The sequence below is a fragment of the Pleurodeles waltl genome, chromosome 2_1 (assembly GCF_031143425.1).
Source record: "Pleurodeles waltl isolate 20211129_DDA chromosome 2_1, aPleWal1.hap1.20221129, whole genome shotgun sequence".
NCBI lineage: Eukaryota > Metazoa > Chordata > Amphibia > Caudata > Salamandridae > Pleurodeles > Pleurodeles waltl.
In genome coordinates, this window is record NC_090438.1 from 322,761,681 (window position 1) to 322,781,151 (window position 19,471).

The 19,471-nt window shown below is 49.1% G+C and overlaps 1 protein-coding gene across 4 annotated transcripts in view; it reads left to right on the forward strand.

The window, feature by feature from the left end:
- Positions 1–19,471, forward strand: part of IL13RA2 (interleukin 13 receptor subunit alpha 2) — a 623,741-nt gene that overhangs the window by 413,653 nt on the left and 190,617 nt on the right. For all 4 annotated transcript variants that reach the window (XM_069212556.1, XM_069212557.1, XM_069212559.1 and 1 more), the window contains exon 7: positions 13,814–13,971. In XM_069212556.1, the coding sequence (XP_069068657.1) occupies positions 13,814–13,971 (158 nt within the window). The remainder of the gene's footprint in view (positions 1–13,813; positions 13,972–19,471) is intronic.

Below are 19,471 nucleotides of genomic sequence, written 5' to 3' on the forward strand. Positions count from 1 at the left end.
GCGTGTTTAGGTCTGGGGGGTTAGTAGCCAATGGCTACTAGCCCTGAGGGTGGGTACACCCTCTTTGTGCCTCCTCCCAAGGGGAGGGGGTCACAATCCTAACCCTATTGGGGGAATCCTCCATCTGCAAGATGGAGGATTTCTAAAAGTCAGAGTCACCTCAGCTCAGGACACCTTAGGGGCTGTCCTGACTGGCCAGTGACTCCTCCTTGTTTTTCTCATTATCTTCTCCGGCCTTGCCGCCAAAAGTGGGGCCTGGCCGGAGGGGGCGGGCAACTCCACTAGCTGGAGTGTCCTGCTGGGTTGGCACAAAGGAGGTGAGCCTTTGAGGCTCACCGCCAGGTGTGACAATTCCTGCCTGGGGGAGGTGTTAGCATCTCCACCCAGTGCAGGCTTTGTTACTGGCCTCAGAGTGACAAAGGCACTCTCCCCATGGGGCCAGCAACATGTCTCGGTTTGTGGCAGGCTGCTAAAACTAGTCAGCCTACACAGATAGTCGGTTAAGTTTCAGGGGGCACCTCTAAGGTGCCCTCTGGGGTGTATTTTACAATAAAATGTACACTGGCATCAGTGTGCATTTATTGTGCTGAGAAGTTTGATACCAAACTTCCCAGTTTTCAGTGTAGCCATTATGGTGCTGTGGAGTTCGTGTTTGACAGACTCCCAGACCATATACTCTTATGGCTACCCTGCACTTACAATGTCTAAGGTTTTGTTTAGACACTGTAGGGGTACCATGCTCATGCACTGGTACCCTCACCTATGGTATAGTGCACCCTGCCTTAGGGCTGTAAGGCCTGCTAGAGGGGTGTCTTACCTATACTGCATAGGCAGTGAGAGGCTGGCATGGCACCCTGAGGGGAGTGCCATGTCGACTTACTCGTTTTGTCCTCACTAGCACACACAAGCTGGCAAGCAGTGTGTCTGTGCTGAGTGAGAGGTCTCCAGGGTGGCATAAGACATGCTGCAGCCCTTAGAGACCTTCCTTGGCATCAGGGCCCTTGGTACTAGAAGTACCAGTTACAAGGGACTTATCTGAATGCCAGGGTGTGCCAATTGTGGATACAATGGTACATTTTAGGTGAAGGAACACTGGTGCTGGGGCCTGGTTAGCAGGGTCCCAGCACACTTCTCAGTCAAGTCAGCATCAGTATCAGGCAAAAAGTGGGGGGTAACTGCAACAGGGAGCCATTTCTTTACAGGCTCTACTTGCAAGGTGGAGCCACGGGAGGCAGAGCAGTGAACTTACCAGGTACCATGCAGCACCCTTGGATTTTGATGCATCCCCAGATTTATAAGAGCCTATAAACCTGCTGATATGCCTAACCATTATGCCTACCCATGGGAGGCGCAACGAGGAGAAATATCTGTTTCTCCTTGTTTTTTCCTCTTTCTAAGTGTGCTGCAGTTCTATGTGTGCTGCTTTCTATGCATGCTGCATTCTTCAGCACATATAGAAGAAAAAGTTTCCTAGGATTGTTGTTGTGTAGGAAGGTGTTCCTTCCTGCACAAAAGGAATCCTTCCTACAACATAGAAACCCCTGCACCATGGTGCAAGGGTGCCTGGGTTGGTGCTAGGCTGCCAAAATGGCACCAGCGCAGCGGGAAAGGACAGGAATGTTCGGTATTGGTTAAATACAGTACAATCCTGCCATTTCCCTTTGATGCAGGGCAGCGCAGCTCTGCGCTTGCTGCCCTGTCCTGCACCAAAAGTCCATAAATATGGGGCCAAGTGTCTCCAATAGTAGGCAGAATATATTATATTGACATCAGGACATTGTCAGGTTTACTAATGATGAAATGTTGAGATCTGGTCAGTTTTACAGAGGTGCACTGTTGGACTTTTTTGCCTATGCAGGGTCATCCCCAATCTTTTTGCCTCCCGCCTCCTATTTTTTCTGACCTGTTGCTGTTGGCTTTTGAACTGCTAACCAGTGCTAAAGTGCATATGCTCTCTGTGTAAATTGTATGGTTGATTGGTTTATCCATGATTGGCATATTTGATTTACTAAGTAAGTCCCTAGTACAGTTCATTGGAGGTGCCCAGGGCCTGTAAATCAAATGCTGCTAGTGGGCCTGCAGCACTGGTTGTGCTACCCACATTAGTAGCCATGTAATCATGTCTCAGACCTGCCACTACAGTGTCTGCGTGTGCAGTTTTAACTGTAAATTTGACTTGGCAAGTGTACAAACTTGCCAGGCCTATACCTTCCCTTTTTTACATGTAAGGCACCCCTAAGGTAGGCCCTAGGTAGCCCCACGGGCAGGGTGCAGTGTATGGTTAAGGTAGGACATGTAGTAATGTGTTTTATCTGTCCTGACAGTGAAATACTGCTAAATTCGGTTTTCACATTTGCAAGGCCTATCCCTCTCATAGGTTAACATGGGAGCTACCTTTAAATATGATTAAAGTGTAGATTACCTTTGGGAGCGGATAGACTTAAGGAGTGTGGGGTCTCTGAGCTCACAATTTGAAAATTAATCTTTTAGTAAAGTCGATTGTGTGTTTGAAAATGCCACTTTTAGAAAGAGGGCATTTTCTTGCTTGATCCATGTTAGAAATAGGGTTTTTGGTTGGCAGTCAGGTTACCCTCTGTCCAAGCAAGAACCCTCACTGTAGTCAGGGTAAGTCACACACAATCCAAAATTATCCTGTGCCCTCCCTCTGGTAGCTTGGCACGAGCAGTCAGGCTTAACTTAGAAGGCAATGTGTAAAGTATTTGTGCAATAAATCATACAATAACACCATATAGCACCACAAAAATACACCACACAGTGTTTAGAAAAATAAATAATATTTATCTGGATAAGTGTAGGTCAAAACGAATAAAGATGCAATGTGAAATTGTAGAGATATCACTGAAAAGTGATATAAAGGGGGTCATTCCGACCCTGGCGGTAAAAACCGCCAGGGCTGTGACCGACGGAAAGAACCGCCAACAGGCTGGCGGTGCTTTCCTGCGTATTCTGACCGCGGCGGTAAAGCCGCGGTCAGAAAAGGGGATCCGGCGGTTTCCCGCCGGATTACCCCTGGCTGGGCTGAATCTCAGCGCCGCCATGGAGATTCTGACCCCCTTCCCGCCATCCTGTTTCTGGCGGTTTTTACCGCCAGGAACAGGATGGCGGGAACGGGTGTCGTGGGGCCCCTGGCATGGGCAGTGCAGGGGCCCCCTAACAGAGCCCCAGCATGATTTTCAGACAGTGAAAATCACGATGGGTGCAACTGCACCCGTCGCACCCCTGCAATACCGCTGGCTCCATTCGGAGCCGGCTCCTGTGTTGCAGGGCCTTTCCCGCTGGGCCGGCGGGTCAAAATGGCCCCCGCGGTCTTCTGACCGCAGAGCGGTCTTTTGACGGGGGAAGTTTGGCCGCCCGCCAAACTTGGAATGACCTTCAAAGTGTCTTAAGTCTTTAAAAAGCAAACAAAGTCTCTTTCAAGCACAAAGTACCTGGTTTGGAGTGGAAAATCTCCGCAAAGGGCCGCAGAAGAAGAGATATGTGGAAAAATGGTGTGTGCGTTGATTTCTCCCCAGCACACACGGACTTGCGTCGTTATTTTTCACGCGGGGAAGTCGCGTCGTTTTCAGGCGTGCGGACAGTCTCTTTCTATGGATCACAGGGATTACCAGATGTCCCGGGTCTGTGCGTGGATTCTCCTGCTTGTTTTCCGGCTGCGCATCGTTCTGCGGGGCTGTGCGTCGAAGTTTCGCTCTCACGGCAGGCGTTGCGTCGATTTCCCCTCTGGAACTCGGCCGGCGTTGTCCTTGCGAGGCCGTGCGTCCAAGTTCCGGTCGCCCCGAAGGCGTTGCGTCGATCAGCGTCAGTGTGCGGCGTTTTTCTCGCCACGGAACAAGCTGTGCATCAAAAGTTTCGGTGCACGAAGAGTCCAAATGAAAAAGAGAAGTGTTTTTGGTCCTGAGACTTCAGGGAACAGGAGGCAAGCTCTATCCAAGCCCTTGCAGAGCACGTTTGCAGCCAGACAAGAGTTCAGCAAGGTAGCAGGCCAACAGCAAGGCAGCAGTCCTTTGGAGAAAGCAGTCAGGTGAGTCCTTTGAGCAGCCAGGCAGTTCTTCTTAGCAGGATGCAGGTTCTGGTTCTGGTTTCTTCTCCGGCGAGTGTCTGATGAGGTAGGGCAGAGGCCCTGTTTTATACCCAAATGTGCCTTTGAAGTGGGGGAGACTTCAAAGAGTGGCTAAGAAGTGCACCAGGTCCCCTTTCAGTACAATCCTCTCTGCCAGGGTCCCAGTAGGGTGTGTGGCAGTCCTTTGTGTGAGAGCAGGCCCTCCACCCTCGCAGCCCAGGAAGACCCATTCAAAATGCAGATGTATGCAAGTGAGGCTGAGTACCCTGTGTTTGGGGTGTGTCTGAGTGAATGCACAAGGAGCTGTCAACTAAGCCCAGTGAGACGTGGATTGTAAGGCACAGAAAGATTTAAGTGCAAAGAAATGCTCACTTTCTAAAAGTGGCATTTCTCGAATAGTAATATCAAATCCAACTTCACCAGTCCGCAGGATTTGGTATTACCATTCTGGCCATACTAAATATGACCTTCCTACTCCTTTCAGATCAGCAGCTACCACTTCAATACTGTATGAGGGCAGCCCCAATGTTAGCCTATGAAGGGAGCAGGCCTCACAGTAGTGCAAAACGAATTTAGGAGTTTTACACTACCAGGACATGTAAACTACACATGTACATGATCTGCCTTTCACCCACACAGCACCCTGCTCTAGGGGTTACCTAGGGCACACATTAGGGGTGACTTATATGTGGAGAAAGGGGAAGTTTAGTCTTGGCAAGTACTTTTAAATGCCAAGTCGAGGTGACAGTGAAACTGCACACAACAGGCCTTGCAATGGCAGGCCTGAGACAAGGTAACGGGGCTACTTGAGTGGGTGGCACAGCCAGTGCTGCAGGCCCACTAGTAGCATTTAATCTACAGGCCCCAGGCACATATAGTGCACATTACTAGGGTCTTATAAGTAAATTAAATAGTCCAATCAGGTATGATCCAAGGTTACCATGTTTAAAGGGAGGAAGCATATGCACTTTAGCACTGGTTAGCAGTGATAAAGTGCGCAGAGTCTAAAAGCCAGCAAAACAGGGTCCAAAAAGTGGAGGGAGGCAGGCAAAAAGTTAGGGGTGACCACCCTAAGGCATGTCAGGTCTAACAAACCATTTCTGGACTCTACCTGTTTATGGATTCCTTTCCTGAACCAGTTTGACAGTTGGGCTGTTTGCACCTTTCACTAGACAGTGACACAAAGGGAGCTGGGGTGTAGTCTGCATTTCATGATGAGCCATCTGTACTAGAAGGGAAGGGAGAGAGTGGTCACTCACACCTGAAAGGGCTGTGCCTGCCCTCACACAATGCAGTTTCCAACCCCCTGGTGTGTATCTGGGGACTGACCTGTGCAAGGCAAGATTTCACAAACAAGAGAGACTTTGCTTTGAAGTAGGCCTACTTCAAAGGGCAAAATGGGTATAAGAAGGGCACCCAAAACCACAGACTTTAGAACACTTCTAGAAACAAGAGGAACCTCTGCCTGGAGAAGAGCAGAGGAAGAAGAGCTGCCCCGCCTGTGACTGTGTTTGGTGGAGACCTCCTGCAGTTGCTGCTGCTGCCTGTGCTGGAGGACAAAGACTGGACTTTGTGTTGCCTTCCTTCTTGTGAAGAACTCTACAAGGGCTTAATTTAGAACTTGCCTCCTGTTGTTTGAAGTCTCAGGGACAGCAAAGACTTCTCTCTGCCAGCACCTGGAGTCTCTAGAGAGACTCCTACTCTGCCAAGCGGTGTCCATCCAGTTCCTGGCACCCTAAAGGAGAAGCTGGCAGTTCAAGAGTGAGAAATCCACGCACTGACCTCAGTGAGGGGAAAAGATTGATGCAACTCCGATCTGCCGCTGAAGAATCGACCTGCCGCCGGCTTTGCAGCTGAAAATCGATGCTCGTCTGCAACGCGACCGGAAGATCGACGCCTGCGGCTGGAGAAATGACGCGCAGCATCACCGACGGAGACCGGGGAGATCGCAATCCGCGCTACGTGGTTTTTGGACCATCGTGCGGCTGAATTTCTGATGCAAACACCGCTGGGCATGTAAAAACAACACAATGCCTGGACCCGAGAGCGCTGACCGGATCCATGCATCGCTCTCCTTCAGAGAGAAGAAACAACGCACACCGACCTGACAAAAGGAGAAACGACGCAAGGTCTAGCTCGTGAGTGAAATCAGCGCATCGTAAGCCCTTTTTGATGTCCGTGCAGGGTAATTTTTGAAACTCTCAAGGTACATTTTCACGCTAACAGCTTTAGCTGTGTGTTTCAAATTACATGAAGACTCTTTTTGGTTTTTGATTGATAACTTGACTTGTGTATTGTGGATTTTTGTTGTTTTGGTCTTGTTTTGTTTAGATAAATATTTTCTAGTTTTCTAAACCTGTGTTGTATCATTTTGTAGTGATTTCATTGAATTACTTTGTGTGTTGGTACAAATACTTTACACCTATCATTCGGAAGTTAAGCCTACTGCTCGTGCCAAGCTACCAAGGGGGTAAGCAGGGGTTAGCTGAGGGTGATTCTCTTTTACCCTGACTAGAGTGAGGATCCTTGCTTGGACAGGGCGTAACCTGACTGCCAAACAAAGACCCCATTTCTAACATGCACAGAGTGTCTTCCAAACAGTGAGGTAGTGGATACAAAAGGGGCAATTGGTTTCAATGTGCCTGGGATGCATATGAGGGCTTGGTTCAATGGATTGATTACCTTGTAACTAAGCCTCTGGCTTGAATAGTACAGGTCATAATGACAATTGCATAGGCATACTCTTTGTAATTGCAGGCTTATCATCCTTTCTCAGCTATTCATGTTTCAATTATTTAAGGCTGTGAGTCTGCCAATGACAGACATTGATGATGTGTATGAAACATATCAGAAGTGGTTGCTGGTACACTATCACCAAAGCAACCATTTCTCCAGCTAAATCTGCCTAGGGTTCCTTACTACAGCCTGGCACAAATATCCAACTGTTATGATTACAGAGCACCATAAACAGCAGCGAGTTGGAAAGAGTTGACAGCTGGACTTTAGAGGGCAAGTAGAGTTTTGAAGCAAGTGTTGGGATTCAGACATGACACAAACAATGGTTTAAATATAGGACAGGATGGTTTTGGAAGCTTTGGAGAATCGGGCAGTGGAGATTGAACAGACTGAAATGCTTGACTGCATTTGAAACTGTGATAGTGGCTCACTCCCTTCTGGGTATCTTGTTTTCCTCTGGGGCACAGTGGATAGAGTTAGGGTGGAAGGCTCATTCAACATATTGTTTTTTGTAGCTTTCTTCTTTGCATCAAATCACACCTGGATTTTAGATTCCTCCATGTTTGTTGTTTTCTTCTTCTCTGGTTGTGTTATTGCATCCAGTTTTGCTCTTGCTGTTTGTGCATGATACCTTCAAATATCTTATTTAGTGCTTACCTCCTCAGCTGTGGGTCTGTAAATCTTGGTGGCATGCTGGGGTTCTCAGTTTGTATTCTGCATTGTCGAGAGCTCATAATTACAACTTCAACTGCTAAGCTGTTAAGCTTTGTTAGAAATGGGGTCTCTAATTGGCAGTGAGTTTACACCCTGTTCAAGTAGAGACCTTCACTCTAGTCTGGGTAAGAGAGGTACACAGCTCAGATAACCCCTTCTCACCCCCTTGGTAGCTTGGCACAAGCAGTCAGGCTTACCTAAAAGGCAAAGTGTAAAGTATGTGTACACACACATACAGTAACACAGTGAAAACACCACAAAAGGAGTCCACACCAGTTTAGAAAAATAGCCAATATTTATCTAAATCAAACAAGACGAAAAAACAAAAATCCAACATACACAAGCAAAGATATTAATTTTTAGAGTAAAAAGAGTCTTAATCCATAGAAATCAATGGATACATTGTTTTAGCACTAAGTACCTGGTATGCATCAAAAATAAAGCCGCATGGGTGAGTGTTCGTCGGAAAACGCAAGTGATGTGATTCCTTACTCACAATTGAGGCCATGGCCCGATTCTTTCCCGTCTAGGCAAGCAATGCGTCAATTTCTGGACAAGCAGCCTCTTGTCAGAACGATGATGTTGAAGATTTTGATGCCCAGGGATGGGCGTGGAAAATCCAGACACACAGCAGTGCTGAATCCTGCTGAGCTGTCGATTTGTCGATTTCACTGGCGCTGCGTCAATTTTTCCAGCCATGTTACAGACACTGCATCGATTTTTCTGCTGGTTGGCTCTGGTGCGTAGATTTTCACCATGGGTTCATCAACTTCTCTTTTTAAAGGCACAGGGATGGGATGTGGCACCACTTGGCAGTGAAGGGGTCTTAGCGAGAGAGCCCAGGTGCTGGCAGATGAAGTCTTTGATGGACCTGAGTCTTCAGAACAGGGAGCAGGCTCAGTTGAAAGCCCTTGGAGAAATGTCACAAGCAGGATTTCAGAAGCAAAGTCCAGTCTTTTCCCTCTTAAGGCAGAAGCAGCAGGCCAGCACAGCAAAGCAACAGCAGAGTGCAGGTCCTCCTGAAGCATCAAGCTCTTCTCCTTGGCAGAGGTTCTTCTTGATCCAGAAGTAATTTAAAGGTGTGGGGTCAGCAGTCCAATACTTATACTCATTTCTGCTTTTGAGGTAGGTAAACATCAAAGGAAAGTCTCTGTAGTACACAAGCCCTTGCCTCTTCTTTGCCCTGTCCCAGCCACATTGTAGGGGGTTGGAGACTATGGCGGTCATTATGAACACGGTGGGAAACACTGTGGCGGCGGTGAACAGAATCCCATCATTGGTGGTGAATGGAAACCCGCCATATAATGAACGAAAATTCCAACCCCGCCAAAATCACCAGACCACCACTCCCCGCCATGACCCTGTTGGCAGGAATCCCGGACCTCCCCACCCTGCCACCACTAAGCACACCCACATCCCGCCCTCCACCTTGGCGGACAGTGGACGGCCATTGGCGGCTGCGCCCGCCACGGCTGGCAAGTGGACTCAACAGCAAGAAGTGCACACATTGGATAGGCGTATGACCCACACACCTGACACACATCCAGAACCCTATAAAACACCCCCAGACACACCCCACAATCCTTTGCAACAAAACCAGGCCAAGAAGACGGAGAGCACCAGAGGCAGACAGCGAACGCCAGCATACAGGAGACGCACACCGACCCACAGAAGAACCCTGACACCATTCACCACACTCACCATGTCATCCCCTAAACATCCACGCTTCACCGAAAGGGAGTTAAGGACCATGGTGGACGAGATCTTGAAGGTGGAGCCACAAATATTGGGTGCCGAGGTGCAGCACACACCCATCGCAAGAAAGATGGAGCTGTGGCAGACCATTGTGAACAGGGTCAATGCAGTGGGACACCATCCACGCACCAGGGACGACATCGGGAAGAGATGGAATGACCTGCGGGGGAAGGTCAGGGGCATGGCATCAAGGCACCACATCGCAGTGCAGAAGATTGGGGGAGGACCGCCACCAACACCACCAGAATACACAGACTGGGAGCAAAAGGTACAGACCATCCTGCACCCTGAGGGACTCACCGGACTCACTGGAGGAATGGACTCGGGTAAGTCATCAACAGATACCTCATATACACCATACCTGTAATGCATGCACCACCCCACACCCACCAGGACCAACACCCCACTCAGGCATCAGCCACTACATCCACCCCCCCTGCATGACCACAAACCCACTAACAGGCCCACATCCCTCCCGCTGTGCACAGTCACCTACCCCTGCACGTACCCACAATAGAATGACACCCCCCACCACAATGCAACCCCACACTGGGGCTAAATGCAATGCCAACCTCACAAAGTCACCCTGAAAGGCAACTGAAAGTAACACCAGCACAAAATAGCCCAGTGCTGTTCACCTCAAACGTTCATGCAGATGTAACAGACATGTCTATGTCCCCCAACAGGCACCACCACCCATGCAACCCTAACGGATGGGACAAGGAGTGCTGGTGCCCCCCATGGAGACAGAGGCACCTCACAGGACACTGGTGAAGGATCCCTGGACACTGATGAGTAGGCAGGCCCCTCACACAGTCCTAGACTCTCACCATGTAGCAGCCCCACCCAGGAAACCACTGTCACCCCTACCACCCAGTCAAGACCAGCAGCCCAGGGCAGGCTTCCCCACACTAGTGTATCCAGGCCACAGACTGGTGGAACACAGGTACAGAGGCCACAGTCTCCCACTCCCAACATGCAGGAAGGCGAGGGCCCCAGTACAAGTGGTACTGCCAGACCTGTGCAGGGGACACAGGCACAGGGGGCCAGGGCAAGTGCAAGGGTGGCAGTGGGCCGTGGGGAGGTCACAGGATGGATGCAGCAGCCCAGGACGTGAGATCAGAGGTATTGGGGGTCTACCAGCATACCCATGACAGGTTGGCACAGATTGTGTCCACCCTGGAGCACAGTCAGAGGATGCAGCAGGAACACCACCAACAGGCCATGGAGCAGTGGAAAGAGAACAACGCCACAATGGCCACCATATCAGGAGCACTGCTGCAGCTAGTCAAAAACAAGTCTGACACCCACACAGGACAAGAGGCCCCCACAACAGCACCGGATAACCAGCATTAGATTACCCCATCAGCAGAAACATCCCAGGAACTACCCACACAGGAAACCCAAGGGCCTACCATGTCACCCCCTGAAGATCAACAGCAGGCGCCCAAACAGACCCTCAGGCCAAGATATGGCACTGGAACCCCAGCTAAGAACAAGGCCCCCTTCAATAAGTAACTCAGCAACAATATGCACAGCAACCATCCCACCCAATCACCAACCACACATTGCTAAGAGGCAATATGAACCACTGTAAGACAAGATGGACCCATCAATACTACCAACAAGGCTGCCACTGTGTTGGTCTTGAGGACACCCCCCTTTACGACTTGCCATCACTGTAAATAGAACTATTCACTCACTTCAACCAATAAAACACATATCACACGTGTAACACTGTCCCCTGTGTTAAATTGTGAACAAAGTGAAATATGGATGCAACTGGCGGAGAACAACTTTATTGTCAAATCTGTGCATGAAGGGAGTCCTGTGTGCCTAAATGCTGGCAATGAGGAAATGCATATAATTTCAGTGTGTACCATGCAGAAGTGGGCCATGTTTCTCCTATCATTACCAACCCCCCCCTATATGATTGAGCACATTGACAGTATTTCTCACAAACCCCAATGTCAGGCCCAAGTCCCACACATTAACTGGAAGTAGAGTTGTGTCAGTTGGTTCCTGAAATTGCCATCTTCCCCTTCCTCATCATCACCATCACTCTTCTCACCTTTCTGAGGTAGCTGATCAGGACATACAGCACCCTCCACCTCCAAGAGGGGGATAGAATGTCTCACTGCCACGTTGTGCAGCATGCAACAGGCCACCACCATTCTACACACCTTATCAGGCCCATAGGCCAGGGAACCCCCAGAGATATGTAGGCAACGAAATCTAGCCTTCAGGAGACCTATAGTTCACTCTATCACCCTCCTAGTACGTCCACGGGCCTCATTATAATTCCTCTCTGCATCCGTCCTGGGATTCCTCACTGGTGTCAGGAGTCAACGCAAGTTTGGATAGCCAGAATCACCTAGAAAATGGTGCAATACAGAGTCGTCATTGTTATGCCCCTTAGTCAGACAGGCTTGTTCTCTGCAATGTGCCAGTTGGTGACAGGTACACTTACCTATGATCCACCTTCTGTCCTCTTGGAGTTGTTCCATCTTCTGTGGCACACTACTGTTCCTCAACACAAAGGAATCATGGACTGAACCTGGGAACATGGCATTCACATGTGAGATTTACTGGTCTGCAGTACATACCAATTGGATGTTCACGGAGTGAAAGTTCTTTTTATTTCTGTACACCTGTTCACTCACTCTAGGGGGTAGGATTGCTATGTGGGTGCCATCAATGGCACCTATAACATGGGGTATGTTGGCAAAGGCATAGAATTCAGACTTGATGGTAGGGAGGTCAGTACTTTGGGGAAACCTCACATAGGACTGCAGATGTCGTACAATTGCATTCAGAAATTTTGTCAGTACCATGCTGAACATTGGCTGTGAAAATCCAGCACCCATGCCCACTGTCACTTGAAATGAGCCCGTGGCCAGGAAATGGAGTGCGGAGAGCACCTGCACTTCAGTTGGGATGGCATGCTGATTACGATTTCCCGGAGTTAGTGCAGGATCCAGTAATGCACAAGGGGGCATATTTATACTCCGTTTGCGCCGGAATTGCGTAGTTTTTTTTTACGCAATTCCGACGCAAAACTAACTCCATATTTATACTTTGGCGTTAGACGCGTCTAGCGCCAAAGTACATGGAGTTTGCGTCATTTTTTAGCGTGGACACCTACTTTGCGTTAATGATATGCAAGGTAGGCGTTCCCGTCTAAAAAATTGACTCCGAGGCCTGTGCGCCGTATTTACACTCCCGGGCAAAATTCACGCCCGGGAGTGGGCGGGTCCAAAAAAATGACGTACGGCCGCTTTAGCGCAGTTTTTTAGCGCCTGGAAAAGGCAGGCGTTAAGGGACCTGTGGGCTCGGAAGGAGCCCAGAGGTGCCCTCCCATGCCCCCAGGGACACCCCCTGTCACCCTTGCCCACCCCAGGAGGACACCCAAGGCTGGAGGGACCCATCCCAGGCACATTAAGGTAAGTTCAGGTAAGTATTTTTTTTTTAAAAAAATTGTGGCATAGGGGGCCTGATTTGTGCCACGCTACATGCCACTATGCCCAATGCCCAATGACCATGCCCAGGGGACATAAGTCCCCTGGGCATGGCCATTGGGCAAGGGGGCATGACTCCTGTCTTTGCTAAGGCAGGAGTCATTTCAATGGGGGATGGGAGTCAAAAAAAATGGCGCAAATCGGGTTGAGGCGAAAAAATTGCCTCAGCCTGACATTTTTTGACGCCCAAGCTCCATATCCCCCTACGCCGGCGCTGCCTGGTGTACGTCGTTTTTTTCCACGCACACCAGGCAGCGCCGGCGGCTAACGCCAGCTAACGTCATTGATTAAATACGGCGCCCGCATGGCGCTTCAGAATGGCGTTAGCCGGCACTAATTTTTTTGACGCAAAACTGCGTTAGCGCAGTTTTGCGTCAAAAAGTATAAATATGGCCCTAAGTTCCTGAATTGTTGCACATGTGAGTCTGTAAGTCTTTAGATCTTCACAAAATGTGAACAAAACAATATTTTAGAATGTATACAGCCTATAAATGCAATCATGGGAACATCTGCTAGGTTTCATGATGCTTTCACACATTATTCTCAAGTGCTTAGATGTTCAGGTAGAACGCAAAATTCAACTGTGTGTTCTTAAGAACAGGTACACCTTATCATTGCTCCTGTTCAGTGAATGATTACCTAAAGCTGAGGGCCTCAATTGAACACCGGTAGCCAGTGCCCCAGCCACCAGTGCTTCCATGCACCTTGTGGGTGACCACCCCAATATCTAAAGTTTTCTTCTGCAATGGCAAACAGTTACTGTAGAAAGTGTTTCAACTAACTTGCTGAAAGGATTTTTGTTACAAAATTGTCTAGAAGGCGGAGGGGTCACGGCATGAAATCACTGCATAAGGAGGCCCACCTTAATCAGAGAGATCCTCCAGGTTCATGAATGGCAGCTGCCCTGTGGTGGAATGGCTCCCACTAATTAATTACTACAAAAAACAATTTAGCAGGATAACAATGGCACAATGATATATATTGATTTTCCCTTTGTGTTTTTGTTTAGTCAAACCTTCTCCTCCTGAACATGTAAATGTGGCATCTCCACCAGACTGTGAAGATTCAGAAGATGCAATTATTGAATGGAACCCTCCCAAAGGAAAGGTCCCCAGCCAGTGTTTGGAATATGAGACTCATGTTACAGAAGATAACGTTTCTTGGAAGGTATGAAAAATAAAGTTCATAATGATACAAAATAACCATCTACATCCAGTCTGCAAACACAGGGGTATATTTATGAGAGGCTCTTGCTGCCGGTGCATCACTTTTTGTGAATCTCCTGCAGTGCAAACTTTTCAACCATATCTATGAGGCACACAAAGCCGCTTTGCATAGCTTTGCATGGCATCATAGATAAGACAAAGCAGTGCAAGTCGCTGCACTTCCTTACTCTGCACCAGGGAGGCATTCCACGGGCGATGTGGTGGGTTTTCCTAAGCAACACCCAGAGAATTTGAAGCTGCCCCAGAATTACAAAATCATGTAAGCCTGGGGCAGCACCAAAACAGCATGCCTCCCCTAAGCAGGCGAATCTTTTTCATTTTTTCCTCTTTTCACGTGTCCTGCATTGTGCAGCACACATGGAAGAAAACGTCTCTTGTGATTGTTTTTGTGTATGAATGTGTCCCTTCCTGCACAAAACAGACTGCGTGCAACACTATGGTGCAAGGGTGCCTGTGGTGGTGCTAGGCAGCCAATTGTGCACCGGCGCAGAGGGACAGGACAGGAATGCATCTTATTTTATAAATACATTCCTGTCCTTTCACATTAGTGTAGGGTAGCGCAGCAAGAAGACTGGCAGTGCTGCCGTATGCCAATTTCCCATAAATACGGGGCAAATGCATAATTTGCATAAGGCAATAAAGTTTCCTGAAGGTGTAGTGTATCTAACCTAATATTTCAACATTTTTGTGGTATTTACTTTCACAAATGTCTTCTAACTTGTAAGAGAATGTATATTACTGTATGATTACATCCATCTTAAATTAAATATTATGGGGGTCATTCCGACCCCGGCGGGCGGCGGGCGCCGCCCGCCGGGCAGAAACCTCCAAAAGACCGCGGGGGTCATTACAACTTTCCCGCTGGGCCGGCGGGCGATCTCCAAAAGATCGCCCGCCGGCCCAGCGGGAAAGCCCCTGCAAAGAGGAAGCCGGCTCCGAATGGAGCCGGCGGATTTGCAGGGGTGCGACGGGTGCAGTGGCACCCGTCGCGATTTTCAGTGTCTGCAAAGCAGACACTGAAAATCTTTGTGGGGCCCTGTTAGGGGGCCCCTGCACTGCCCATGCCAGTGGCATGGGCAGTGCAGGGGCCCCCAGGGGCCCCACAACACCTGTTCCCGCCAGCCTCTTCCTGGCGGTGTAATCCGCCAGGAACAGGCTGGCGGGAAGGGGGTCGGAATCCCCATGGCGGCGCTGCAAGCAGCGCCGCCATGGAGGATTCCCTGGGCCAGGGGAAAACCGGCGGGAAACCGCCGGTTCCCCTTTTCTGACCGCGGCTTTACCGCCGCGGTCAGAATGGCCCGGGAAGCACCGCCAGCCTGTTGGCGGTGCTTCCTCTGCCCTCCACCCTGGTGGTTTGAAACCGCCAGGGTCGGAATGAGGGCCTATATGTCCTAAATATTATGTTGCCTGATGCAAATTTAAAAATTTTAAATGATGGCTAAAGTTTGACTGTTCAAACAGCTTCATAATTTGGAAAATATGTGATTCAATACAAAACGCACTGTGTATATATATGTGCACACACTTTGCAATGAAGTTGTTAGAAATGGGGTCTTTGGTTGGTAGTCAGGTTACCCTCAGTCCAAGCAAGGACCTCACTCTAGTCAGGGTAAGTCATACACAATCCAAACTATCCTGTGCCCACTGTCTGGTAGCTTGGCACTGAGCAGTCAGGCTTAACTTAGAATGTAATGTCTAAAGTATTTGTTCAATAAATCATACAATAACACAATATAGTACCACAAAATACACCACACAATGTTTAGAAAAATATATAGTATTTATTTCGATAAATGCAGGTAAAAATGCAATAAGTATATGTTGAGATATCACTGAATAGTGATATAAAGTGTCTTATGTTTTTTTAAAGCAAACAAAGTCTCTTCCAAGCACAAAGTACTTGGTTTGCGTGAAAAATCTCCGCAAAGGACCGCAGAGGAGGAGATGCGTGGAAGTTTTCACGCAGGGACAACTGTGCGTCGATTTCAGGCGCTCGGTCGTGGATCCTATTCGGGTTGCGGGGTTTTCAGATGCCCCGGGGACGATACATGGATCTCCGGCGCTGCTAGGATTAATTCACAGGAGCTGCGTCGATCCAGGAGGCGTTGCGTCTAATTTTCTACCGCACAGCAGGCGCTGCATCGATTCCTCTCTGGATGTCAGTCTGCGTCATTCCGGCTCGGCTGTGCGTCGATCCGGTGAGGCCGTGTGTCAAATTTCCGGTCGATACGCTGGCGCTGCGCCGATCTTCTCGTTGCAAAGTCGGGCTGCATCATTCAGGTTCGGCGTGCAGTGAAATTTTCACTGCGGTGCAGGCTGTGCGTCGTTTCTGGCAGGCTGTTCTCGATTTTCACCGCACAAGGAGTCCATCTTGCAGAGATGAAGTCTTTTTGGTCCTGAGACGTCAGGGAACAGGAGGCAAGCTCTATCCAAGCCCTTGGAGAGCACTTCTTCACCACAGCCAGAGATCAGCAAGGCAGCAGGGCAACAGCAAGGCAGCAGTCCTTCACAGAAAGCAGACAGGTGAGTCCATTGAGCAGCCAGGCAGGTCTTCTTGGCAGGATGCAGGTTCTGGTTCAGGTTCTCTTCTCCAGGAAATGTCTGAGATTGAAGGGGCAGAGGCCCTGTTTAAATACCCAAATGTGCCTTTGAAGTGAGGGAGACTTCAAAGAGTGGCTTAGAAGTACACAAGGTCCCCTTTCAATTCAAAACTGTCTGCCAGGGTCCCAGTAGGGGATGTTGCAGTCCTTTGTGTGAGGGCAGGCCCTCCACCCTCCCAGACCAGGAAGACCCATTCAAAATGCAGATGTCTGCAAGTGAGGCTGCGTATCCTGTGTTTGGGGTTGTCTGAGTGAATGCACAAGGGAGCTGTCAACTAAGCCCAGCCAGACGTGGATTGTAAGGCACATAAAGATTTAAGTGCAGAGAAATGCTCACTTTCTAAAAGTGGCATTTCTAAAATAGTAATATTAAATCCAACTTCACCAGTCAACAGGATTTTGTATTACCATTCTGGCCATTATATTATGACCTTCCTACTCCTTTCAGATCAGTAGCTATCACTCAAACAATGTATGAGGGCAGCCCCAATGTTCGCCTATGAAGGGAGCAGACCTCACAGCAGTGTAAAACTAATTTAGGAGTGTTACACTACCAGGACATGTAAACCACATAGGTACATGTCCTGCCTTTTGCCTACACTGCACCCTGCCCTATGGGTTACCTAGGGCATAGCTTAGGGGTGTCTGATATGTAGAAAAAGGGGAGTTTTAGGCTTGGCAAGTACTTTTAAATGGCAAGTCGAATTGGCAGTGAAACTGCACACACAGGGCTTGTGATGGCAGGCCTGAGACAAGGTTAAGGGGCTACGGAAGTGGGTGGCACAATCAGTGCTGCAGGCCCACTAGTAGCATTTATTCCCCAGGCCCTGAGCACATATAGTACACTCTACTAGGGACTTATAAGTAAATTAAATAGCCTAATTGGGTATGATCCAATGTTACCATGTTAAAAGGGAGAGAGCATATGCACTTTATCACTGGTTAGCAGTGGTAAAATGTGCAGAGTCTAAAAACCAGCAAAAACAGTATCTCAAAAGTGGAAGGAGGCAGGCAAAAAGTTAGGTGTGACTACCCTAAGGCTGTCAGGTCTAACATGTGTCCCCCCAGCTGAAAGTGGGGAGAGCTACTCAATCTCCTGGGAGAGACCATCAGCCTTGGCGTGGTCAATCCCTGGGCGATGCTCCACCGTAAAGTCCATCCCCTGTAGGGAAATGGACCATCTCAAGAGTTTAGGATTTTCACCCCTCATCTGCATGAGCCATCTGAGGGGCCTGTGGTCTGTCTGAACCCGGAAATGAGTCCCAAACAGGTATGGTCTCAGCTTCTTCAGTGCCCAGACCACAGCAAAGGCTTCTCTTTCAATAGCACTCCACCTCTGTTCATGTGGTAATAGTCTTCTGCTAATAAAGACTACTGGTTAGTCTAGGCCCTCCTCATTTAGCTGTGCTAGGACAGCCCCTATGCTGTGCTCTGAAGCGTCTGCCTGCACGATAAAGTCCTTGGAGTAGTCAGGAGCCTTGAGCACGGGTGCCGTGCACATGGCTTCCTTCAGGAGTCAAAGGCTTTCTGAAAAGCCTCTGTCCAATTCACCAACCTAGGTTGCTTTTTGGATGTGAGTTCTGTCAAGGGTTTCACCATGGTCCCGTAAACCTTGTCAAATCTGCGGTAATAGCCAGTGAGGCCCAAGAAGGCCCCCACCTCGGTTTGTGGTCTAGCTGGTTGTCAGGCCTTGATAGTTTCAATCTTGGCCTGGAGGGGCTTCACCTTGCCACCACCTACTAGGTGTCCTAAGTACACCACAGAACCCTGCCCAATCTGGCACTTACTGGCCTTGATGGTCAGGCCTGCCTGTTGCAGGGCCTAAAGCACCACCTTGAGGTGGATCGGGTGATCCTCTCAGCTGTCAATGTAGACAGCAATGTCATCCAAGTAGGCTGTGCAGAAGGCATCCTTGCCAGCTAGGACCCCGTTGACCAACCGTTGGAAGGTAGCGGGGCATTTTTCAACCTAAGGGGCATCACCTGGAATTGGTAATGGCCCTCAGGTGTGGAAAATGCAGATCTCTTTTTGGCCCCCTCAGTCAAGGCGATCTGCCAGTACCCTGATGTAAGATCAAAAGTACTGAGGAATTTGGCAGCGTCTAATCTGTCTACGAGCTCATCAGCTCGAGTTGAGACCCCGGTAGTCCACACAGAACAGAAGTTCTGGCTTGGCATTGGGTGCAGCAGCCTTGGGTACCAGCACCACAGGGCTGGCCCGGGGACTACTAGATTTCTCAATAACCCCCAGAGCCAACATCTTGGAGACTTCTTCCTTGATGTTGTCCTTCACCTTATCTGACAACCTGTAAATGTTGTTCTTTACAGGGGGACTGTCTTCTGTGTCAATATCATGGACACACAGGTGTGTGAGTCCAGGGGTGAGGGAAAACAGGGAGGACTACTGTTACAGTAACTGGTAGCAGTCCCCTCTCTGGTTTAGGGTCAGGGAGTCAGAGAGAATGACACCCTCCACTGACCCATAACCTTCCTTGGCAGAGAGGAGATCGGGGAGAGGTTCACTCTCTTCCTCTATACCCTCATCTGTTACCAGAAGCATGTTGGCCTCTGTCCTCTCAAAGTGAGGCTTCAGTTGGTTGAAATGGAGCTCCCTTAGGGAGTTCCTAGGGGATTGGAGGTCCACTAGGTAAGTTGCCTCCCCTTTCTGCTCCTTTACCTTCAAATGGGCCAGACCAGCTGTCCTGGAGAGCTCTAGGCTCTACTGGCTCCATTACCTACACTTTGTCTCCAGGTTGAAATTCCACCAGGGTGGCCTTCTGGTCATACCAGCATTTCATTACCTCTTGACTGGCCTCAAGGTTACTTTTGGCCATTTTCCAGA